This window comes from Mytilus trossulus, chromosome 4 (assembly GCF_036588685.1).
Source record: "Mytilus trossulus isolate FHL-02 chromosome 4, PNRI_Mtr1.1.1.hap1, whole genome shotgun sequence".
In the NCBI taxonomy this organism is placed as follows: domain Eukaryota; kingdom Metazoa; phylum Mollusca; class Bivalvia; order Mytilida; family Mytilidae; genus Mytilus; species Mytilus trossulus.
Genome location: NC_086376.1, coordinates 5,379,857 through 5,406,207, shown reverse-complemented (window position 1 = coordinate 5,406,207; position 26,351 = coordinate 5,379,857). Strand labels below are relative to the sequence as shown.

The following is a 26,351-nucleotide window of genomic DNA, read 5'->3' as shown; positions in this document are numbered from 1 at the left end:
ATATCATACATGTAGTTGCCATGATTTACTTATACAAATGTTGGCCTATGTTATTGTTTCGAAAAAAGTACAAGTTGAATTTCCTGTAAATATAATTACAGGAAATGACTCAATATATCCCCGATAAGTGCATGTACTGCATCTTGTCCTTGTAACTACATGTACTGGTAACAACTCAGACACGTTTCCTTCCTCATAATAGATATTGACATACTCAAGAGTACCGTTTATATGTTAGGTAAGATTAATAAATCATTTCGCATGTTTTAAGATATAAATCTAGTATACAATGTGTGTTATCTTTTGAAAGGCAGTTAAACAACACATATTTACGACACAGCAACTAAGCAACAAAGACAAAACAAATATTTATATTTTGTATATATATAAATGACAACACGGTCGTCAGTAACCATCATCTTAACCATATGTATCCTGTAGCTCTCTATACAGTATGTACTTTTGCTCATTGTTAAAGGCTACAGGATGATCTTGAGTTGTTAACATCTACGTTCTTTGGTCTCTGGTTGATATGCGTCTGCACTTTGTGTGTGTCTCATTGGCTAACATAACGCAAATAACTTATTCAATATAAATTGTAAAAACAATCGGAAAATTCAAGAGTGTACCAAACATCTGATTTTGTATTGACTAACTTTCCTTTAATTCCTTAGTTTTATTTTCTTGGGTCAAGTCTGGAATACGGTCAGTCTCTTTTCTTTATATGTCTCATACTATTTACCTGTATAATTGGCGCAAATGTAATGTTTTATTTTGGAACAAATGAATATAATGATAGTTTGTGGTGCCAATGAAAGATTTGTTCTGCGCAAATCAAATGCCACTTGGCGCTAAACCCACGGCATCGATTATGTTCGAAGACATAGACTATAAATAAAGAATGATGTTAAAAGGTTATTTTTTCACATAAAGAAAATTAAATATTTATTCATGAATGGTAGATTTTACTATATATGCATTCATAATAATGTGGAATTTGAAAATCCGATGCAACTGACACTAGGTTTCAGAAGGGATTTATTCCTTTTGAGTAGACACACGTATAAGACACGCACACACTTGGTACAAAAATGTAGCTTAAAAAAGAGAAGAGTTGTAACTGGATAAATGACAAATGATAGAGGAGGTCACAATAATCTGATTTACATCATACCACAATATGTAATAAATATATAAAACGAAAGTCATAGATTGAGTTCCAAAGCAGTGTCGAGAGATACCCCTATTTGAAAAAAAGTCAAATGATGTTAATGTATATGAATTTAATCATTAATATAATTAATCTTAAATTCAGCTATAAATGTTAGATCTGTAAATTTGCTTTTGCTGTTCCTCTCTCAGCAGGACTTGAACCTTTCCTACTCTACTGTAACACCATGGCATCACTACCTGTACTGTGTATAGCGTCTTAAACCACTTGACTAACTAGGCCTTACTAAAATAAAGCATTCGTTTGCCGAGTAATGCCTTTCCTCGTAGGCTTTATCTTGGGCTTTAACACATTTTAAAAAAAAGGACCCCTAGCCTTGATAAAAAATCCTACGTCAACCTTATAACCACAATAAAGAGACTACAGAAACTACATGTATGTAACTAATTAAGGCTATTAGTACCATAAGTCTGTTACTGCGGGCGGTACCGCAAAACACTAACGAAGGGACAAACATTTTGGTTTACATAAAGGCAAATCGTTTTTGAAAAAAAAATATAAAATTATTTTTATAACGCGGTTAGAATATCACTTGTAACCGTTTGACCTATTTCATTGTGTCGAAAGTAAAAGTTAAATTAACGATTTCTTGTAAAACATAATTTTATAAAATATAAATTCAACATTTGAATTGGAACATTTGGTGTAACTTGTATACCAGTAACTATTGGTTACATGGACCAACACACAGATAGATAGTATATAAATGACACATATCGTTGCGCCCAATAGATTTATGATATTGTTTTGTTCGATCAATTATTAGGTAAGCCTATTATATATAATTTAGCATGTTTTAAAATATGAATCTCAATTAAATGTGTGCCAGTTTTTAAAACGATAGTATAAATTTTTGATAGAGCAAATAATCAATAAAAAAAACCAATACTATATCATAGAATATTTTGCACGGTTGTCAAAACCAACAGTATTATAAGCATATCGCTTTAAAACTAAATGGTATGTTTGTGCGCATTATTCAAGGCCGAGTATAGAGTGACCTGTAGTTGCTTACGCCCATGCTCTTTGGTCTCTGTATTGGTAATCATCCCACATCTCCTTTAAGGCAACAATCATTTCCTTATCTGGGGGGGGGGGGGGGGTGGAGGGTGGCTGGGATTTTTTTGAAAAAAATATTTTGATGGCCTAGCTGAAAGAAAAAAAATTATGTTTTGCACTGTAGCTGAAAAAAAAATTATGCTGTCACCTGCTTGAAAAAAAAATTTGCACTGCTGAATTTTGGAAAAGTGATTATAACAACAGTTGAGATTTTTAACAGCAGAAACATCTGTCCAGTCTACAGATTACGCTAAGATTTCTATTATTACTTTTTGTATTTTCCTGTAATAGTGTTTGATCCAGAAATATTTAAAAGCATTCCAAATCCCGTATGTATGCTACTACAGAAAGACATACTTAAAACTGCAACTATTATAAGCATGAAATGGTCCTTTTACAACAGGGATAGGTATGGTATCATAAGCATTCTTTTAAAGCAGCCCTGACTGTGTTTGACACATACTTCTTTTTTCAATGGAATGTCAATTATCGTAGTTGGAAACAGTGGACGTTTATAATTTGGAGATACTCACTCTTTGCCATTAAATATGGCAATGGTGGCCACTTATTGCAGTATTAAAATTCAAGGACTTTGGTACCTGTAGAACGGACTCAGAGAATATCATAATGTAGAAAGTGGGCTAAAAACAACAGAGGCAACAGCCAATGCCAGGATATATTGGCAGAGCCATGCACTTTACATTTTACATCAATTAAAAAATTAAAATGAGTTTTATGTAAATTTTTATGGTTTTGAAAGAAAAAAAATGTGTTTCTGTTCCACATTATAGGAAAAAAAAATTATCGGAGGAAGGTTCTGAAAACAAAATTATGAACAAAATAAAAATCCCAGGTCTTCAAGATCGTGATGAGTGTAGCCAACTGTGAACATGTTCAAAACAATCGTGGTGCTGTTGTGGCGAAATCAGGTAGTAGTAGAAGCGTAATGAGAGCGCACAAAGGTCGTAGTAAGATCGCAAAGTTCGCTGAACCATCGTAGAAAGAGCGTAGCGAAAGCCTGATTCTATTCGGAGAGACTGCGCTACGATCTCACAGCGACGTTAAATAATGTAGTCGTTGTAAGGTCGTAATATTACGACCTCACAACGACTGCCACGTTCTCACCACGACCCAACTGCGCTTTACGACATTTACACCACGCTGTTCAAGACCATGATACGATTCTAGCACGTCCTTGCCGTCCTCATCACGCTCTTCTTACGCCCTTACTACTTTCATACTACGACCATCATTCTAATTGTCATTTTCACGTAAAATATATTAAATCACTCCAGGTTTTGTTTGTTTGTATGTAATTAAACTTAAGTTTTGTCCATCTCTGACGCCTCAACCATGCTTCTCGTTTTTATATAGATAAGACTGTTGGTTTTCCCGTTTGAATGGTTTTACAATAGTAATGTTTGGGCCCTTTATTGTTTGCTGTTCGGTGTGAGCCAAGGCTACGTGTTGAAGGCCGTACCTTCGCCTATAATGGTTTACTTTTATAAATTGTTTCTTGGATGGCAAGTTGTCTCATTGGCAAGCATACAACAACTGCCTATATCTATTGAAACATCTGTGTGATCTCGGTTTAATATCATTCACTAAAATATCGTCAATGGAGCTTTATAGACAAGCAAAAGGTTGTAATTTAGGTTGGATTGGTCTGTCCGAAATCTCTGCTCGATCATGATTCGTTACTGTCAGAGCTCTCTTTGCCTCTACATGGGCTCTACATCAACCCCTACCACCAAGCCAACGTGTTCTAGTAGATTGTAAGGGCATGACTGTATTGTTTCCGCGAAATCTACGTATTTCAAAAAATTAGAAATAAAGAAGGAAAGGAACTGTATTGATATGGAACACGATGTTGACTTTTTTGATGAGAACGTAGTAAGATCGCGTATAAACGTAGTATAATCGTGGTAAGAACGTGCTATAATCGTAGTAGAAGCGTGACAAGATCGTTTTGCAATCGGATAACTCGTGGTATGGTCGTAGTGAGAACGTGATAAGCGTAGAAAGATCTTGATAAGCATAGTCAGGTCGCAGAATAAGCGTGATGAGAACGTGGTATACTCGTAGCGGGCCGTTGTAGAAGCGTTATGAGGACGTAGTAGCATCGTGAAAGCAACGGAAATTTACATTTTCATGCCACTCGTACCGCGACCTCACCACGATCTGAATTTATTTTAGATCGCGGTGAGCGTAGTGCGATCGTGGTCTAGTGGGACTGGAGCTTAAGCAACATGGGCGATATTGTTAAAAAATGAGCAAAGGGGTTAAATATAAAAAAGAGGATGTGGTATGATTGCCAATGAGACAACTGTCCACAAGTGACCAAAATGACACAGGCATTAACAATTAAAGGTCATTGTACGGCCTTCAACAATGAGCAAAGCCCATACCGCTTAGTCAGCTATAAAAGGCCCCGATAAGGCAATGTAAAAAAATTCAAACGAGAAAACTGACAGCCTTATTTATATAAAAAATGAACGAAAAACAAATATGTAACACATAAACAAAGGACAACCATAAAAGTCTATTATCTTAAAAACTGCTACAGATAAACACTATGGGAACATTGAGACTTGACTACATGTAAGATATAAATCGACTACATTTATTAAAAATAAAGTTTACCCCTACTATCAAGTTTTGGAGCACACATGTCTGGAGACAAAAAAATGAAGGAAGTATAATAAATCTAATAAAGTGTGTCGCCATTTTTATGCGTCCTATGCACGATTGTATTGATTTTCCTACGCAACCAATACAAAAGCCATACTTTTAACAGCAAACAACCAAGCAATTAAAGCATCAGGAAAACTTTTGAAAGGGCGTATTGCGTTTTCTCTATAGTTTATCAAAGTTTTAATACTACGTTTCCGGAAACTTAAAGTATATATTTATATTTATAACTTTTTTACGGGACAAAAAATGAATTCTCAGTGGGGGGAAAATAACCAAAGGTTGTACTTCTTATAGCTAACACCTGAAAGAGGTGCATGAAGTTTCAAAGTAAAAAGTTTTTATGTTTACTACTAAGTATATTATAAACATCTTCAGATTGGAGAGATTAACTGAGAGTGATTGAAAACAAAATGGAGGATGAATCAGACGACTCGTCAGACGATGAAGTTCAGTATTCGGAGATGTTACAGCCTCCTCTGATAAATCAGCTGAAGAAAATCTTAGATGAATATCCAGACGATGGACAGATTTTAAAGGTATATACAATTAAAATGCTTTCATTTTTCAATTAATGACAATGAAAACAAAAAATGCTTTAATATCCCTTTAGTAAATGTATAATCCGTCAAAATTATGAAGAATTAGAAATTCATAAATTAAAAAATTAGAAAGAGGTATTATTCGATAAAATAGGTTAATCATGTTTAAAATAGCCCGAAAGATGCTATTTATATTACATGAAAATACGTCACATCTTTTTTCATACCTTGAAAAAAGTAAAATCCCAAAAATACTGAACTTAGGGGAAACTCAATATGGAAAGTCCATAATCACAGGGCAAAATCAAATAACTAAACGCATCAAAAAAGAATGGACAAAAACTGTCATATTTCTGACTTGGTACATTTTCAAATGTAGAAGATAGTGGATTTAACCTGGTTTTTTTAAGCGCTAACCCTCTCACTTTGATGACAGCCTCATCAAATTCCGTTATATTTACAATGATACGTTAACTAAATAGACATAATAAATAAAATAGTCAAAATATGGGTACAGCAGTCATCATCGTGTAACAATTTTAAAAGGGACAATTTAACAGATTTCTGAATACAAAAACATCTTTTAAAACAGAACACAAAAACATCTTTGAAAACAGAACACAAAAACATCTTTTAAAACAGAACACAAAAACATCTATCTACAAACACATTCATTGATTTGCGAGTCGGACGTCAGAAAATTTTATACGTCACATATATTTGTCGTTCAATGTACATAAGGCTCCGTGTTAAGGCCGCACATTGACCTATAATGGTTTACTTTTTTTTTAAATTGTTATTTGGATGGAGAGTTGTGTCTGACATTGGCACTCACACCACATCTTCCTATATCTATATACAATCAATTTTTAAATTTCACATAGGCAATGTTAGCATACAGGGTTAAAATTCAAAAGTATGTAAGAATAAATTTCAGAAATAGACCGAGATTTGAAATAGTCCAAAAGTTATATAGAACTTATAAGAATCCACAAATAGTTAATTCCACTACGCGATTGAATAGTTTTGACATTTGTGGTTTAACGTATTTTGTAATTCATACTAGAAATATACCATAATGATATAAAATAGAACAATATCATACTGACGGGATCTTTTGTCCTGAACAGGTGTTCCTATAAAAACAAGACCAAGACTATTGATTTTTTAATATTAATTTTATTTTATCATTAACATCCTTTATGCAAGATACCAAACCACGTAATTTGTCAAGGAACCAAATAATATTTTTATCATTCTGAATATATGTATATCAGTATTTGTCCTGGTCTTTTAAGGTTTTATCGTCTATAAGATTAGATAAGATAATACATGTATATCTTACATCAGTTGGTCATAGATCACCCTGTGTAACTAACACTTGCTATATTGCCTTTTCTGGCATTTTAACTAATCGGCCGTGATACAGACGCAACAGCTTTTTGATGTTTTACCTAGAATCACGATTTGTTGTGTAATTGATTTGTTCTGTTGTGTTGTTTTATTTTCTGATGACTTAGGTACCGGTGTAGGAACAGTGGTAAAAATTTCAGTGCTAGTAATTACACGACAAATTTACTGTTGACTGCATTTGTTACACATAATACCATGTTCAAAAAAGATTTCGAAAAATTGTTTGTGTTGTTTTGAGACCTGAATACAATGGCCCTATTTGAAGTTATGTGTATATTACACCCGCAACATTTGGGCTTCATTGCTATAAAATCAATTCTCGTGTTATTGGTGATGTACAGGCACCTACATCAGTATGACGGCAGTTGTTCCTTGAATATATGTTATAAATGTAAACACATGAATAGAAAGCAAGTCAAAAGTATGGACAGTCATAGGAATGTACACAATAAGCGATACATTATTTTTTTCTTTAAAATACATGAAAAATTATATACTAGTAAATTATATAGTCAAAATGAACCAGAATGACTAGATATGAATTAAGCAAACATCCGAAAAAAATATGCTGGAAACATTAAAATTTAATATAACAACACAAAAAAATGTTACTTAATTGTTCTGAGCGCGATTCTTACCCTTTCTTCAAAACCATCATTCATTAGTAGTTCTGTGCTCTACTGATTGAGCCACGGCGATCCTTGTTCATACATTAGCTAAATCGCTACAATTTAGCGATGTAACAATTTTTTCTTTAAAAAGTTGTTTTTTAAGATACAGTTATAAGGACACACCAAACGAATTTCATTTTTTGTGGGAAAGTAGTATGAATTACAACAGTCATAAAAAACATAACTTTTTTTTTGGTTTGAAATGTCCTTCTGTGGGGGGATTCCCTGTTTTCCCACCTAAAAACACCCGAAATTTCGCATATTGGACTTTCATCCTTTTTGAGGTTTAAATTAACTATTGATCACACATATCATAATATATGTAAATCGAGATATTGTAAAAAAAGACTTTTAACTTTTTGTTTTTATGGTAAATTTTATTCCGTCGGCACTTTTTGAAATTGGCCCATCTGTGAAAAAAAATCCAGACAAATTGGCCCTACCTCTTTTGGCGGGAAAAATGTTGTATTTATCTGAAATGTTCGGGATCAAATTACATGAACATCACATTTTAAAAGGATTTAAACAGGGATACTAGAGAAGACATCATGAATTTGATTTGAAAATAGATTTCCAAGGACATAACTTTCAAAAACCAATGCTTGTTTCTTTCAGCTCTTTCTGGTCTGAAAATGACAACCATTTTTAGTTTAGTTTATATTTTAAGTCCAATTTGTCAAGATCACTGCAAGCTTTAATTATCTTTATTGAATAGCTTTTTATTATTACTCCATCTTTTGATCTAGAGAATCTCGTTTTGTGTCCAGGAAGTATTGTTTTTATTGATTGAGATAGTTGACATCAAACTTAAAGTGACTGAGAATCTGATGTAAGTCAACGAAATTTTATTGTTGACAAGTGATTGCACTCCTTGTGTATATTATGTAGACCACATAGAGCCGACGTAAAGGGTCTTGTATAATTCCAATTGTATTAATAGATACCAGGTGGTCAACTGGCCCTTGGTACCTATAGTTGCCATAGCCGCTAAAGTGCAAAAATTTTATATGCAGGAAATAATCCAGAATGCTGAAGATGCCGAGGCCTCATTAATGAAAGTTTTGTATGACGACCGAAAAATTAACCAAGATATATCAAGCACTAAGAAACAACGATTCAAGAAGTATTTCAAGGTATAAATTTATGAATCATTGAGGTATAATCCACACAAGTCATTTCAAGTAAAATGTATTTTAAAGGTACGAAATCATAGTCAATGGTTGTAGTGCATTCACCATGCTTGGGCCATTTCATCGTATTCTCTATCAATGATTTAAGGTATTAACCACTAATTAATTAAATAATAGCGCATTCAGCATGAGTTTATTTTGTGCATTTCATCGCATATTACATTTTCATGTGGAGGTTTCATTAAAAAAACCGTAGTATATGATATAAGAATTTTTTATTGTTTGAAAATCTTGCTTGAGTTATATTGAGATGTATGTAATATTGTAATAAGAAATAGATCATAAAAAAACAAAAAACCCACCGAAAAACTTGTTTATGACGTAAGGAAATACAATAAACCATTATGATTGAATACATACATACTTCGGTCAGATAATTAAGTTAAGCATTTTTTTGTAAGCTTATACTAAACTGGTGACATACATTAATATAATTTGCTGATGTTTTTACAGGGTCCTGCGCTGTGCATTTATAACAATGCAACTTTCACAGAAAGCGATTGGCAGGGAATACGAATGATCAATAGTAGCGTGAAGGAGTTCGATCCAGTTAAAGTTGGACGATTCGGTCTAGGATTTAAATCTGTATTTCATATAACAGGTATTATTATGAAACGCACACTAGAAAGTGGGATTGGAAGGGGACTCTAATACGTATATTGATTTATAAATGTATTCAATCATTGTAATTTTGAGGTGTTTTTTAATTTGCTGTCTTTTTTCATGCAATTTGCACCACGATCTACATGCTTATAATCAATTTGCGGTATCAGTCCTCTGAAAGGAATTGTCCGTTTATAGACATGGATGGTACACCGCACATTGACAATAAATATTTGTGGACTCGTATTTTCGATATAGGCGGACATGGATATTGTTTTGTTGTTTAACATTGTTTTGTTGTTATAATTTGTAAAATTTTATATTAGCCGTTATTTAGACCTTTTCCTAAATGGAAATTTGTATGTTTTCGTTTAATTATAATATAATGAATCCATTAAGGGTCAAACGAAATCGTAGATTATATCGAAATGATAACATATCTTGCTTTGAATTTTAGTAGTTTTTGTGAGATAGCATCTTCCTGTAAAAACAATAATCCTGTTTATATAAGTTTTTTGTATAATCGTGTGACAGACGCATTTAGAATCTAGAATACATTTTATTTCAGATTACCCACTAATTATCAGTGGAAAAAAGTTACTGATTTTAGATCCACACCAAGAAAGTCCTGGTCGTGTTTGCATGACAATGAAATTAAAAAAATTGAGAAAATCCAAGAGAATGGATGTAACTGATTGCCTTGCAGCATTTGAAGGTATGTTTGGATTTTCCACAGAGACCATAGCAAAGGGGAGTTTCCAAGGCACATTGTTTAGGTTCCCATTGAGAGAAGAGAAAACGGAACTTTCAGAAAACATCTATGATGAGATAAAAGTGATGGACTTATTTGAAGCATTTAAAGCTGAAGCTCCAGTCGAACTGTTGTTTCTTAAGTGTTTAGAAAGAATCGACCTGTTTTGGGGATTTACAGACGAGATTTACAGACGAGACCAAGACTACACTAATTCTCCAGTCTACAGTGTTAACATTTCGGAATCGTGTGTTCAAAACGTGAGAGAAGGACGAAATCATGTCATGAACCAGCTAGAAACCTATGGTAAAAAGCTAGCAAACGAAACATTTCGCCTAAACTACAGAATGACGATTGAAACGATTGATGACGGCAATATCCATACAGACGAATGGATAATTTTTCATTCTATGCAAGGTGGCAATATGTCTGAAGAGTTGAGAAACCTTTCTCTAGACGAATCATTGTCTTATAGTCCATATACTAGTATTGCAATTCCTATGGAAGAGGACCAGTTCAGAGGTCACGTGTTTTGTTTAATGCCATTGCCGTTAACAGAGAATAGTTTGACAGGACTTCCGGTGCACGTGAATGGTTACTTTGCTCTTAGTCAGAATAGACGACATGTTAAATGGCCTACTGCAGATCAGATGAGACAAGGAACTTACAAGGACAAGTCATTGAGATGGAATAACTGTCTGATAACGGAAGTCCTCGCGGAACTGTACTACAACGTTATAGTAGAGTTGATCAAGCACACCATGACGTCAGATTCGGTTGCAATAGTTACAAGAACTATACCCGATTATCGAGAGATCACAGAACACTGGAAGAATATTTTAGAGCCATTGTTTGATTCACTCTTTAAAAGCAAGTTTTTGTTCACAGAAAACAATGGAGGGTGTTGGATTTGTATCGGAGAAGCTGTATTCGATGATTTTGAAGCAGACACTTCCACAGGTAAGCTTAGTCATATTAAAACAGACATTATAAGCGGTAGGCAAACTCGAATCCAAACAGAAACTAGCAGGAGTCAGCAACTTTGTATCTTTTAAAGTTTTAATTTAATATCTTCATCTTGACTTACTAAAGCTATGATTTAGAATTTTACCTCTGTAACAGTTTTCCTAAATCATAGGCAAAAAAAAGGCTAGTCATATATGTTAGATGTAGGAAAATTTTGGCTCTGATACCATCAATAGAATAAACTTTGCTTTGCACTTTATTCATTTTATCATCAAATATTGTTTGTCGTCTACACTGCAGGACTTCATGAAATGTGTTTATGGACGTTTAGTGAATCATCTAAAAGAGTAAAGCCTTTGAATACAAATCAATATGTATATGTGGCGAAAGAGTTTACTGTCAATTTGAAAGTTTTAATGCCTATTAATTTTCAACTACATGTAGAAAGCTCAACGGATTAAAAAGACAACTTTAACTCTTATTTTAAACGTAATACAACTTCTTATTATAGATATAAGAAGAACTGTTCTAGATTTTCTGTTGCTAAACAACGAAAACATAGTTCACAGCGAGGAGAAAATTGTAGCTGCCATTAAACAAAAGGGAATAGAGATTGTGACTATAACAGGGAGATTGGTTGCCGGAGCAGCTATAATGAACCCATCATACCTAAACAGGTTGCCAGAATTAGACAAAATGAACATTTTACAGTTTTTGCTTTCCTGTGAAGACCAGGGCGTTCTACAAGGTGTTCCGTTACTTCCTCTTCACAATGGATGTTTTACTAAATTTGACCATAACTTCAACGACATAGTGTATGTGAGTCAGGATGCTACTGAGTTGTTTCCTGGACTCGAAGATAAATTCATCAAACAAGATCTGGAAAAGGAAATATATGAAAATCTTCTAAATATTTGCACAAAAGGTAAGAATGCAAATTATAGATATTGATTTTTTTTTATAAATCTTAAATTGGTCAATTTGAAATTGCATCACGAATTAAATGATCAGCACAGATGAAAAATGTTATGCCGTGCTGGTTGTTTAACTGTTATGCCATGTTTTTTTTTTGTTTCACCGCTATTGCGGATTCTTACGATTGTTCTATTGGAACCATTAAACAAACGTGTTAAATATTTTTACGGTTATTCTTGCATTGGAAACGAAACAAAAATATTTTTTGGTCAAAATATTAAACAGTTAATTGTGTATAAGATCAACAAATCATTTTACTTTTATTTAAATAAATTGAAGGGATTCTAATTATAATCAGGTTCCTTCTTATCTGTTGGGATATTTAGTGTTATAATCAATATGTTTTGTTTAGGTCTATTTCAGTTGCACGAGTTCTCAAGGTCAACAGACAAAGAAATAGCTGGTCTACTAGGAACAACCATACAGAAAAACATTGAAATAACAATACGAGAAAGACTGGTATGGAAAACCACCAACATAAGAACAAACGAAACATGGCTGAAAAAAGTTTGGAAGTTCCTGAAGGATCGAAAGTTTGACTTCGTTTTTTTTAAAGATCTATTTATAGTGCCAATCATGAGTGGTGATACCTTGATGCTAGATGATACACAAGAAGCGATACTATGTAAGTTATCGAAGCAGTTTATCATCAAGTCATCTAAGGACTTTACAGAGCTACCAGATGGTGTATGTAGATGTCTCAGTTTGTTGGATATTGTTATACTTCCAGCGCTGTGGGGAGAAATCTCAGAACATCCAGCTATCGACCAATACGTCTTCAAACCGACAGTCGATAATGTATGCCGTCTTTTAGAGACCGTTAGTTTGAGCAGTTGTCGGGATGAACTTATTAACACGTTTAATCAGGAATGCACAACAGCTGATAGAGATGATTTTGTATCATTTATGTCTGTTATTGAATCGATACCTTGCAGAGTGCCGGAAATACTTTCGTCACTGGAACTATTTACGGAGCGACACACATGCCGTTTTGTTTCAAGAAACGACCTGGCGCTAATAGTTCACACAGAAGATCTACCAGTACAATACTTTGTTGAAAATATCGATGCAAGTAACAATTCACATTATAATCTAGCTGTTGCATTAGAGATGGACGAAATTGATTTCAGCAGTGCAGTGATGAGTATTTTAAAGTATTTAGAAAACGACATCGGTTGTTATTCAGAAATTGATCAAAGGAATGTTCTCCATTATGCCCTTACGCAATTGAAACGGTTTCCAAATAAACAACATGTATCAATTTTGAAAGTGTGTAAACATATTCGGTTTGTATATGACCATGAGGGGAGGCGAAAATGTGCAAGTGAATATTTTGATCCAGAAGACGAAGGTTTAAAACTTATACTCGTCGAAGCAGACTTTCCAGATCTGAGGAAGACAAATATTGATTTGAAATATTTAAGAAAATTAGGACTCAAATCCGCCAATGACTTAACAGAGAACCATATTAGCAGATGCACCAAAGAAATACATTATAAATGCACAAATGGTAGATGTAATGACACCGACTTTGCAAGGTCATCGAAAATAATGGAGCTTTTGTCATCTCGTCCAGAGCTTTTGACTGATGGCATCTGTGACTATCATTTTGTTGAGCCAGTTAAAAAACCGTGCTTATTCCCATCCGAATTAAAGTGGTTTGATCCACAGTTTGTATTTTGTAAACCAAATGATTTGTTGGATGAAAAATATCAGAAACTAGTGGGATGTGTATTACCGTTGGTTAGCAGTTCTGCATGTGTGAGTTTATCTATAAAATGTTTATGGAACAAAACACCAGATGTGAAAAATGTCATTGTACAATTACTGACAATAGTTGATAGCTATGAAGATATAAACAAACCGCAATTGTTGCCATTAATAAGCGACATTTTTCACTTCCTAGTAGATAATTACGGCAGTTATCCAAAAGAGGCGCTTGATGAATTCAAAGATAAAGAATGGATATGGGTAGGTTCAAAGTTTGTCCGATCAAAGGAGATTTATTTTTCAAAAAATGAGCATTCAGTCATCAATTTTGAACCATACTTGTATACCTTACCAGGAGAATTTCAACATCAGAAATTCAAAACATTTTTTACAAAAACAAAATTCTGCCAGTCTGATAATCCATCAGATTTATGTGTCGAAGTACTTAGATTGATAAAGAAAAAACACGATACTAATGAAGTAAACGAAAAAGATACCAAAGAGGACTTACAACTAGTCGTTAAGATCCTAAATGTATTGAAAGAAGGAGACGAAATAGACCAAGATGTTATCTTATTTCCAGTACACACAGAAAAAGCAAATAAACTGGTTTTGCAGCCTGCATCGAAATGCAATTACTGCAACGAAGATTGGTTAAAAGATTCTGCTGATGACGACGGAGACGATATTTATTATGTACATCATGATATACCAATGGACACAGCAGCTAAACTTGGCGTGCCGTCACTTACTGACAGACTCTTACAGAATACAGAAGGGTTAGAAGAATGGGGACAACACGAACAACTAACAACAAGACTCAAAACTCTGTTAAAAGAATACAAAGATGGGTTTTCAGTATTTAAGGAACTTATACAAAACGCAGATGATGCTGGTGCAACCAAGGTTTGTTTCTTATATGACGAACGTCAAAACAAAAACGCTCGCAAACGGCTGATAGATAAAGGAATGGCAGAATGCCAGGGTCCAGCATTATGGTCTTTTAACGATGCACAATTTTCCAATGATGACCTCGAAAACATTACAAAATTGAATGGTGCAACAAAAGAACTAGATACTGCTAAAATCGGGAGATTTGGTTTAGGGTTTTGTTCAGTTTACAATCTAACTGATGTACCAAGTTTTATAAGTGGAAACAATATTGTTATATTCGATCCTCATACAAAACATCTAGGACTAGCTCTAATGAAGAAAAAACAGCCTGGAATAAAAATCAACATGTCAAATAACAGACATATGTTACAAACCATTCGTACCCAGTTTTTACCATTTGAAGGAGTTTTTGACTGCAATCTCACAATTAAACACGGCAGAGAACTGACATACGATGGAACTTTATTTCGGTTTCCGTTGAGAACTAAATCGCAGGGTGACCAAAGTGAAATCAGTCACATGGTTTATGATAGACACGAGATGATGCGACTTTTGAATATGTTTGTCGAATCCGGAGGTAATCTTCTCCTCTTCACACAAAATGTGATGTCTGTTGAACTATATTATCTTCAAGATGACGGAAGAAGTCCTAAAGAATCTAAACTAGTGCTAAGATTTGATCGAAATTTAAAACAATCAATAGATAAACCTTTAGAAATCATTGATGAAAACAGTATCACAACTGTATTGAAAGCCTTTTCAAAATTAAAACTTCAAAAACAGTTGAAGCAAAAACTATCTGTTCCCTCATTATTAAGTGCAATATTTGATATATCCGTTTTCTCCCGTGCTGAAGACGACATTGGATTCAAGGGATATAGTTATAATACTAAATGGATGATAACCTGGGAAAGAGGAACAACTACCAGTTGGGATATGACAATGGATAATAGTTTGAAAGGAGTGTTAGCGATTGCAAGTATAGCATGTCCAGTTAAAGAGTTGAACGGTGAAATACATACAATAAATTTGAATGCACTTCCGGTTGGATTTTACAAAACTAGTCATGTTTTCTGTTTTCTTCCGTTACCAATAGAGACAAACTTACCAGTGCATATAAACGGGTTCTTTGCTGTTACTGGAGACCGCCAGCGTCTTTGTTCTGACTCAACTGACGACAAATCATCTTCATTTGAAAATAGCTGGAATAAAGAATTGATGAAAGATGCTGTCTGCAATGCCTATGTAAAATTCCTCGAAGATCTTCAAAATACAAGTATTACCACAAACGAGAAATACTTTGAACGTTGGCCACAACATACAATAGCAAGGAATTCAAAAAATAGCTTGATTGAAATGCTTCAAATTGCTGTATACAGGAGTATATGCGAAAAGAATTCTAAAGTATTCAGAACAGAGCATACACGTGTTTCTCTTGAGAGTTGTATATTCTTGCATCCGGATATCACCGAATCAGACTTCGGAAAGACAGCTATTGATGCAAGTTATAAGTTTAAATGGTATGATCAAATTCTGATTGAGCTACCAAGGAATATTTTAAGCTGCTTTGAAGAGGCTGGTTGCTCTGAGTATATCAAAAGTAAAATAGTTGATGTCTTTCAATTCTACAAAACAGTTATACTGCCTAATTATGCAGATAATATCTGGAATGATCAAAGGGACGAAGTTATCATATTTGCTTTACAAAGGAATGACCAGAATTTAATAACCTTATTGCAAGAATATCCATGTATTCCAACGGAACCAAACGGGAAACTAAAATGCCCAGGCGAAATAGTTGACAGGAGAGGAAACGTGAGCAATCTTTTTGACTCTGACGAGGAATGTTTTATTCTGAAAACATCTCAATTGAATAACCTTTTGAATCAATTAGAAGACCTCCAAATAATCAAAGATACACTGTCTCCAGAAATGGTGATAGATAGAGCTAATTCCGTCACAATTAAGTCGTGCATTTGTACAGTATGTGCTGTTGATAGATGTTCTTACCTGATACAGTATCTGACAAGACAAAGATGTAGTAACTTGCTTTTATCTCAATTAAGATCAGTGAGATTTTTACCTGTTATGGGACGACCTGAACAATGGGTTTTTTCCTGGGATGGTGATAGCAGTCGTCACCTAGAAGTGGAACACACATCAATAAACCGTGATTGCAACCATGAGGATTTAGAAATATGCTTCCAACTTCCTGAAAATCTTTGTTTTGAAGATTGTTTTTGTCTAGTTGGTACCATACGCAAAGTCTTGATGAAAACTATTAGCGACCTGAATCCTAGGTTGATGGATAATCTCGGTGTCAAATCCCGAAAACAATTGGAACTGAAGTCTGTTATGGATAATCTGCACCTCATAATTAAAGAAAGCCAGGACATTACCATTGCTGAGAGTATTGCTGATCAATTGAATACCATTACCACAGATATTTACGCATATCTCAATGACTTACTAAAGCGTGGAATGACACATCACTCAAAACAGTTGCAATTATTTAAAGAACTTCGAATATCTCCTTGCATCTATGTTGAAGATTCTTTTCAATACCCTTCACAGGTTTTTGTTGAATTATCAGCAGACTGTCGCCCTCATTTATACAGCCTTCAACATGCACCGAATCTGAGGAAATTAAATGATTTACTACACTCACTAGGAATAAAGAAACATGCGGACACGGAGACAGTTATGAAAATACTTGCGCATTTTCGGAATAAGTACAAAACTACACCACTTCCAAATGCAGACCTTGGACAGTATGTGTGTATATTGAACCAACTAGAGGAAGCTATGCAGCGCGAAAAAAAGGACAACACGGCATTTTCAGGAATATTTGCCCCAGATGAAAACGGAGTTTTAACTTCAACAAAATTGTTATGTGTCGAGGAAACAGGTGTCAAAACAAGAAAATCGATGAGGTTTTCACACAACACTATATCCGCTGCCTTGGCATCATCAATAGGAATTATATCAATGAGAAAGAAAAAAATAAAGATTTGTTCACGGTCATTGTCATTTGGTCAGAGAGAAGAGTTGACTACTAGAATAAAAGGTATATTGGATGGATATCCTTTTGACTCTGGGTTTCTGAAAGAATTAATACAAAATGCGGATGATGCCAAAGCTTCCGAAGTACATATTGTTGTTGATTTTCACCATCACCCATCTGACAAAGTATTCGATGACTCTTGGAAACCATTGCAAGGACCTTCTTTGCTTATCTATAATGATAGTTCTTTCTCAGAGGAAGATTTGGAAGGGATACAAAATTTAGGCAAAGGTAGTAAGCGAAACGACCCTACAAAAACAGGACAGTACGGTGTCGGTTTTAACGTTGTGTATCATCTTACAGATGTTCCATCTTTCCTAACTAAGGGTCCTGATGTAAAATCTGGACAGGTTTTGTGTGTTCTAGACCCAAACTGTCAGTATGTACCAGAGGCAACGCAATCAGCTCCGGGTATCGAATATTTTGATCTTGGAGAACTTTGGGATGACTACTCTGATGTGTTTGATTGTTACCACTCTAATCTTCTACTAAAAGAAAAGGGTACAATATTCAGACTTCCTTTACGGACATCATTATTTGCAAAGAGATCAAAGATAACAAGAAAAGAAACCGATGAAATGTTGGTCAGATCCCTTTTACGTAGCTTTATGAATGAGCTTAATGAAATACTTTTGTTTTTAAATCACGTCGAACGAATAAAGGTTTCTGAAATTGAAAAAGGTTCATTAAAAGAAATTTACTGGGTTGAAGGTATAAATTCACACAAATCAGATCATCAACAATTTAATTTGAGAGTAAGTGAAAGTGCCAAAATCCTGAGGAACTCTCGTTCAGTCCAAGAAATACCAAAATCTGAAATTCAGTACAGCATGACAGTTAAAGACAGCAATAAAACTACCAAAACATTTTTGATTGTCAGACAGTTAGGATTGCGAGAAAATCTCAAAATCACAGATATTGTAAGAGCTATAAAAAATGAAGACCTCAATCTGCTACCGCGAGGTGGAGTGGCATTTCAAATTGATAATAAAGAACAATTAGTGAAATTAGAGGGTAAAACGTTTTGTTTTCTGCCTCTTCCTAATAAAACGGGACTTCCTGTTCATTTTAATGGACACTTTGTGCTGGATCACGAGACTCGTCGTAATCTGTGGAATGAGCCTAATGACTGTTACAAACTTAACTGGAATTTGCTGATATTAAATCAAATTGTTGCTCATTGCTATGTATCTGGTTTATCAAAACTGATCACACTATTAAATTTGTCTGATCCAACACAGACACAAGACGAAATCGCTAACAAGCTGACAATTTTCCACAGCGTTTTCCCTAATATTGCTACCGCTAAATGCGACTATGTGAAATACCTGGTCAAATGTGTGTATCAACAAATATTTGAAGAAAACGTGAACTTATTTGCAATGTGGAAACCAGTAAGAACAACGTCAACTTTGATAGAATTTGTACCCCCAAGGGGATACAACGATGCTTACCAGGCAGTATGGAATTGTTTGCTACCAGAATTCGAATCTGTTTTTCCAAAATACATAAGTAAATTGATTAGTAAAGTGGATAGGAATACTGAAATGAAAAAACTCAGTAATACTTGCAAATGTCTTGGTGTTCGACTTGTTGATACTCCATCATTTGTGTATACAAGTATGCTGACAGCGGGTTTGAATGTAAAAGAAATTACACCTTCATTTTTGATTATGTTTCTGAAAACTGTTGATGTTTTAGGAGGAAAGAGAGAATGCCGAGTTGATAATACAAATTACAATACCACTGACAATTTGAAAATTTGCCTTAAATACTGTTTGAAATGCAAGGAATTTAATGATGAAATCTTGGGGTTGCCACTATGTTTGAGGCAAGACGATATTATTCAAAGATTTGATGAAGAGCATGCTATTTACTGCACGCACTATTACGACTTATTTCCGGAATCAGCATCAATGTTTCTTCATGAGATTTTAATCAATAGTTTCCCAAGTATTATTAGAGGCATCAAACATTTCAGTCTAGATGATTTAACTGATTTGATGCCATACACGTTGTCCATCGAAAATTACAGAACTTTAAATCGTATTGTAGAATGGAATCCTAACTCAAAAACGTTCCCTAACCGGCATTGGATAGAAAGATTTTGGAATTTCATTGACGAAGAAATAATGCAACTGAAATGTAAAACAAGTAGTTTAGACAAACTCATGCCGTGGTGTCTATTGCCCTGTAAGATTAAACAATCAGTGGAGAGCAGGTATATGAGTGAAAAGAACAGAGGTAACAGAAAAGGTTCACTTGCTATTGAAACAAGATATGAACACTTCCTTTACCCAACAGGTTTATTTCAACATGTGTTGAATATACATGATACAGATGCGATTAGAAAGAATCTTGCAGACGTGGTCGAGGAAATTCTTCGCCTTCCTACATTAGACATCGTAAACAAGTTTTTATATACCAGAGTACCAAATTTTCGGAAAGCAAAAGCAGTTTCACAATGCTTATATTTACACAAAGATACCATCCAAAATAGACTGTCTTATGTTTCGCCAGGTGATGCGGATGCTGTTCTTGAGTATATTTCAGATTGTCTCTTTGAGCGGACGCCAGTAGACGATGAAGTGATCCTTTGGATAAGGTCACTTCCGCTACATGTTACAGTTACAGGACATCTTGTATCGCTTGTCGATGGAATAAGAATACTTGTTTTACCCGATGGAATGCCGACGGGTGGCATAGCGCTTTGGGCACATCTGTCAAGAACCATTCTTTTGAGAAAAAATAGAAATTTAGAAGGGATGCACATTTCACTCCAATGTTCACCAAGAGAAATATGTGATACCTACACACGTTTTGTGTTAAGGTCTTTTGATAACCTACCACGAAAATTTCATATAGAACATTTAGAGTATCTTCGAGATAATCTTTTAGCAATGCCATTCTCTAGAAAAATGCACCCAGAACAAAGACAGTTAATACAAACGCTAGCAGATGTTGCGTTTGTCCCAGATATTCAAGACAATTTACAGCTGTCATCTTATTTCTGTAGCCCATTTAATCATGTAATGAGAGAAATGTGTGATGCTTTGAGATTTCCCTGCAAAGAATTTTGGAAGAAGGAATGGCAAAAACTTCTAGAATGGACGGGAATCGAAAAAGAAATTTCAGCGCACATGGTAATTGAATTTACGAAAACAATTGCAGAGACAGGAAAATTTAAAGTTACTCAAGATATTATTCAAAAATCGAATATTGTTGTCGACCATATTTTATCCAGATCAGACATTACTGATAGTCTTCTTGGACAGATATCAAACACCATGTTTATTGTACCACATGAAATTCCTGCACCACTGCAAAATATTTTTAAGTCATACAAGCCCAATAAATTGATATGTTTGTCCGGATCTGTTATGTACGATCATACTGATCTTTGTTGGAGTACATGTACTATTCTGCCAAAAACATTTTCTACCTTTTGGAAATATAGAAATGATTTACGAGTGACTCTTGGCCTTTTAAGACCAGAAAATAAAAAAGTGATCCAGCATATACAAAATGTTGTCGATGATTTACATACAAAGGGGAATGGGGAAGACATACCAACTAAAGACTTGAATTCCATAGAAGACGTAATTGATGTATTTTACAGATGGATGAAAGAAAATGTTAGCCGAGACCAAGAAATTGTTCGATGTTTGAGATACAAACCAGTTGTATATTTACCTAATCAAAGACGGTTTGTTACCTGTGAACGAATTGTTCGGAATTTAGATGGCGACGAATTCAAACAATACTTGCTTCCTGCTCCATTGCGGTTTGGCAATTACTTTGATGTATTCGAAAAACTTGGCATGAAACCCAAAAAAAGTTCTTACCATTATGTAAAAATGTCAGAATATTTATACAATGAAGTGGGTACTAACGTATTAAATAAAAATGACCTTCTGGTAGTTCAGACAGCACTTATTGGACTTTTCAAAGAGGTAGTTAAAACAAATGGCAATATCAGAGATGATCTTCAAAATGTAGATAAGTTTTACTTACCAAAAAGAAATAACCAGCTGGTTAATGCTAACAATATCGTATTCTCAGATAACAAAGATCTTGAAGCGTATATAAAAAACGACAATTTCTCAAAGAACCTGTTTATTGGTTTAAAGGCACTAGAAGTATATGTGGATGATCCTGTTTGGTGTCTTAATCAATTGCCAGAAAATATAAGACCTAAGATCCTGTCGCAGATAATTAAACAAAAAATGAATGAAAATCTGGATTACCAAGACAATGAAAAGGGAATGAAATTATCAAAACTGTTCAAGACGCAAGAATTTAGTCAGGGATGTGTACGAATCATCGTTCATTCTCGATCAAAGGACACTTTAGATAAAAAAATCACAGTTGCTGATGTGAGCGAACTTCTAACGAATATAAAGAAGATACGTGTATGTCTTGTAAAAACAATTAATTTTGACTTGTATTATGAGCAAGAAATAGTCGGAAGTTGTAAAAACTCTTGTTACTTTGATCTACAAAAATGTCTACTATTTTGTGCAATACCAGACGAGGAAACATTAGAATCATGGCTAACAGACAACAGTCATATCATTAATATAGCTCTTCATGAGTGCACGAATCATAGATATTCTTGGAATGAAGGACACCTTCTTAAAATACTTTTAAAATATGAGAATGTTGATAAAATATCAAAAATGTTGGATAATTTAAGCATTTTATCCTTTGATATGCCATATAAAGACTCAGTTTTCCCTGACCCAGGAATATGCGTTCCAAATGAAATGCATTGTAACTTAGATAACGGGTTTTACGAATTTGATGTCGGTGATTATGTTGCTGTTTTGGTTTGTGATGCCTCTGCTGATGGCGATGATTCAATATATGTGTATGCAAAAATAGATAAAATTGTCCAAAATAAAACTGATGACTCATTATTTTCAATCAGCCAGCTAACATATAGAGTGGAGGTTGATGTCGGAAGATATGAAATCCTTCCTGGTTACCGATTATACAAATTTACGAGGAAGCCCAAATCGTCCGAACTTGTTCCGGCTGATACAGTGCCTAAGAGAAAAGTTCAGTCAAAAGACAATGAACTTATTTACAAAGAAACAAAGGACTTTATTGATCGAGCTTGGCTAAGGCCAGAGCAAGAAAGAAAAAAACTTGTCAAAAGATTGTACATGCAGTACCACCCAGATAGAAACAGAGAATGACCAGCAGGCTAATGATATATTCATCTACATAAAGTCAATAGTAAATGAAAGGGGGACACATTCTGGTGCGTGTAAGGAGGAATTCATTTTCTGGGATCATCAGATAAAAAGAGAAAACACCCATCGAATATATGTGACGCAACCTAGCTGTAGGCCAAGCTTCACTAGTTCTTCTAGTTCAGGATCATCTACTATGTTTGCACAAAATAGTGCATCACGCTCATATAATTCTGCGCAAAAACCAGTCCACCATCACGTAGTACAGACGGTTCCGTCTCCACAAGAAGCAAGGATTTGGTTTAAACAAGCTAAAGGTGACATCAGTGTAGCCTCTAAGATGATGTTAGATGAACAGCAGGAATTTGCATATAACTGGGTCTGCTTCCTCTGTTACCAAGTAAGTTTTGTAATTTGATATACAGATAATTGGTTCCATGCGTATGACATATACTGTTTGGAGCAAACCGCTTCATTAATGTTCGATCATTTTCATGACTTTCTGTGTTTGGAAATAATACATGTTTTAGTGGCGTATGTTCGTAGTGATTAACGTTATATAATCTTCATTTAATTTTGTTTAATATGAAATTATCACAATTTTATTCTGTATATAAAAAAAAAGATATGGTATGATTTCCAATGGGACAAATCTCCACAAGAGACCAAATGGCACAGAAATTAGCATTATAGTCATCGTGTATGGCCTTCAAATATGAGCAAAGCCCGTATCGCTTAGTCAGCTACAAAGGGCCCCGCAATGACAAATGTAAAACAATTCATACGAGAAAACTTAATAAATTTATGAATGTTTGTCATGAAGAGCTATTGGTGTGAATCTTCGCTTCGAATTTTCGAATATTGCACAATATAAATTTTTTTTATTTCAACTGTGTTTAAAGAGAATATTTAAATTCACTCAATTATTTTTATGCCCCATTGGTGGGCATTATATGTTCTGGTCTTTGCGTCCGTTCGTTCTTTCATCTGTCCCTCTTCAGGTTAAAGTTACTGGTCGAGGTAGTTTTTGATGAACTTGAAGTCCAATCAACTTGAAACTTAGTACACCCTATGATATGATCTTTCTTATTTTATTGCCAAATTAGAGTTTTTATCGCATATTCACGGTCAACAGAACATAGAAAATGATAGTGCGGATGTACTTGGGACACATTCTTGTTTGATAAAAGGATTAGGTACTTTGTTTTAAATGTATAATAGAATCATATTCAAAACAGTGTGGTCCTGGCCATTGATTGACGACCTAAATTATCCCATTGACTAGGACAGATTAGGTGAACGTTTGTCGGTAACAATCACTGCTCACTATGTACTTGTTAAAGACACTGAATCTGTGGGGTCACCAAAGGTTCTCAACACCTAAATAAAGCAATTCGAAAAACTAATCCGGAATAATACGATGTGTTGATTTATATCAATAATATAAATCAAAACATAAAGGTTATTCCTGAATAATTCTTCGAATTATGTTATTATTAAAGGCGTTAAGAACCTTTGGTGACCCCACAGTTTAAATTCTATAAAAAGTAAGAAGTGAGCAATAGTCGTTACCGACAAACGTTCACCTAATCTGTCCCAATCAAAGGGATAATTTAGGTCGTCAATCAATGTTTAGGACCACACTGTTTTGAATATGATTCTACTTATACATTTTCACGATTCTATATTCATGACATTTTATAATGTATTTATTATCAAAAGAACACACACTGCATGCTATATTGAAGAAGATGAATTAATTGATTATTAATAATCATTCTTATTACAGGCTACCGAAAAAGCTCTAAAAGCACTTCATTACAATAGGGATGCAAATAATACGGACATCTTAAGAACAAGAAATCTTCTTAATCTCGTAAGGTACTTTGATGGCGAGGTACAGACACATGTAACACAGCTTACAACATTATTAGGCCAACAAGAAAGTATGATGTACCCATCACGGTCAAACTATCCAATGACTCCACTTGATTTGTATACTAAACCCATGGCTGAACATGCACTGCAGCTAACCACAGATATAGTAGAGTTCGTACACAAAGCTTTATATAACTGAGGTATGATTGAATTCATTTAATTAATACCTATGAGCTGAAAATTTGTCACTGTGGAATAAATTGATATTGTGTTTCATGTAATAGATACAGCAACCGAGCAACACAAACGACGAAAGGACATGTAAAGGTCAATAGAACGTCGTCATCACTATACAGACAATATGCCAAGCGCTTCATCGTCCCAAGTAAATCAAACAGAAATTATCAAATATGTGTCATCAACCCACAATTCTCTTAAAAATAGAATAAAAATCAATTTCTGACGAAACTCGTGACAAACTCGCGACATGGCACATATTTATACATATGTGGCGGGTTCAACTAACTACTTGAGGATCTCAACCTTCGTTCATATCTCGATCAGTTGGAGTTTTCTATTTTTATCGTTTTTCAAAATGAATATATTTTTTGGAACATATATTTTACTATTTATCATTTAATATTCTTTCTACTAACGCCATTTTGTTTGGCGTATCACTTGACAGGCTTGAACGTACCTGTTTGCATGACTTAATTAATAAATTTTAACTTGAGAAATGTGCAGTGATTTATTATAGCTTTCTTGTAATTTGATTGTAGATACTGATTCGGAACGGAATAGCACGGAACTCTGATAAAATAGATGAAAGCGGCCCCGGAATAATTGTTCAAAATGATCCAAATACAGGAAAGTTCACGTTTGTTTTTGTTATTTGGTCACTATGTGAAACGGTATTTAATTATACAAAATGTATATAGGGCACATAACTGTATATCTCTGTATAGAATAGAATAGAATAGAATAGAATATTTTTATTTCCCAAATTACAGGGCCCATAAAAGGCAGAAAATCAGATACAATTGATTTACATAATTGGTAACAACAACAATAATAGAGGCATATACATATAGATTCTTACATTGATACCAGTGGATTATCGGATTTATCCAATCGAGATAGTTAAATTATCAATTTTAAAGTTCGAGCCGCCTCGGCGAGTACTTTAAAATTTATAATTTAACTATCGAGATTGGATAAATCCGATAATCCACGAGTAACTATGTAAGAATCTGTTTCTCTAATGATTAAAAAGACATTTTCTTTTTTTGTTTACCGAAAATCCCCTTCGAGTGCCTTTCACATTGCACGAAGTTGTCAATTTCATTAACACCTGTTATCATATTTTGGTTCATCCAGTCAGCCAAAAAGGTCATGACCCTTAAAATCATCCAATGATCTTCTGAGATCACCAGCAACCACACGTTGATTAAATTTTTTTATACAATGGGTTCGAAAAGGGATAAATTTCCATAGAATTAGAGAAATATATTTATT

At 34.4% G+C, this 26,351-nt stretch overlaps 1 protein-coding gene across 2 annotated transcripts; it reads left to right on the top strand.

The window, feature by feature from the left end:
- The first annotated feature begins 127 nt into the window (after positions 1-127).
- On the top strand, positions 128-26,351 carry LOC134714534 (sacsin-like). 2 transcript variants are annotated; one of them, XM_063575854.1, is made up of 9 exons: positions 128-238; positions 5,360-5,520; positions 8,621-8,740; positions 9,251-9,398; positions 9,969-11,111; positions 11,629-12,042; positions 12,445-23,358; positions 24,748-25,036; positions 25,616-26,351. In XM_063575854.1, exons 2-7 carry the CDS (start codon positions 5,395-5,397, stop codon positions 22,959-22,961), a joined length of 12,468 nt encoding a protein of 4,155 aa, XP_063431924.1. In that variant the 5' UTR covers positions 128-238; positions 5,360-5,394; the 3' UTR covers positions 22,962-23,358; positions 24,748-25,036; positions 25,616-26,351. The 2 variants fall into 2 exon arrangements, with proteins under 2 accessions (XP_063431924.1, XP_063431926.1); XM_063575856.1 differs by lacking the exon at positions 128-238 and having other exon boundaries at positions 5,293-5,520.

Bases quoted from the DNA above. Each gene is read 5' to 3' on its own strand.
- LOC134714534 (XM_063575854.1), top strand. From the start codon at position 5,395: ATGGAGGATGAATCAGACGACTCGTCAGACGATGAAGTTCAGTATTCG. The intron at 5,521-8,620 runs GTATATACAATT...TTTTATATGCAG, and splicing joins ACGATGGACAGATTTTAAAG to GAAATAATCCAGAATGCTGA. The intron at 8,741-9,250 runs GTATAAATTTAT...ATGTTTTTACAG, and splicing joins GATTCAAGAAGTATTTCAAG to GGTCCTGCGCTGTGCATTTA.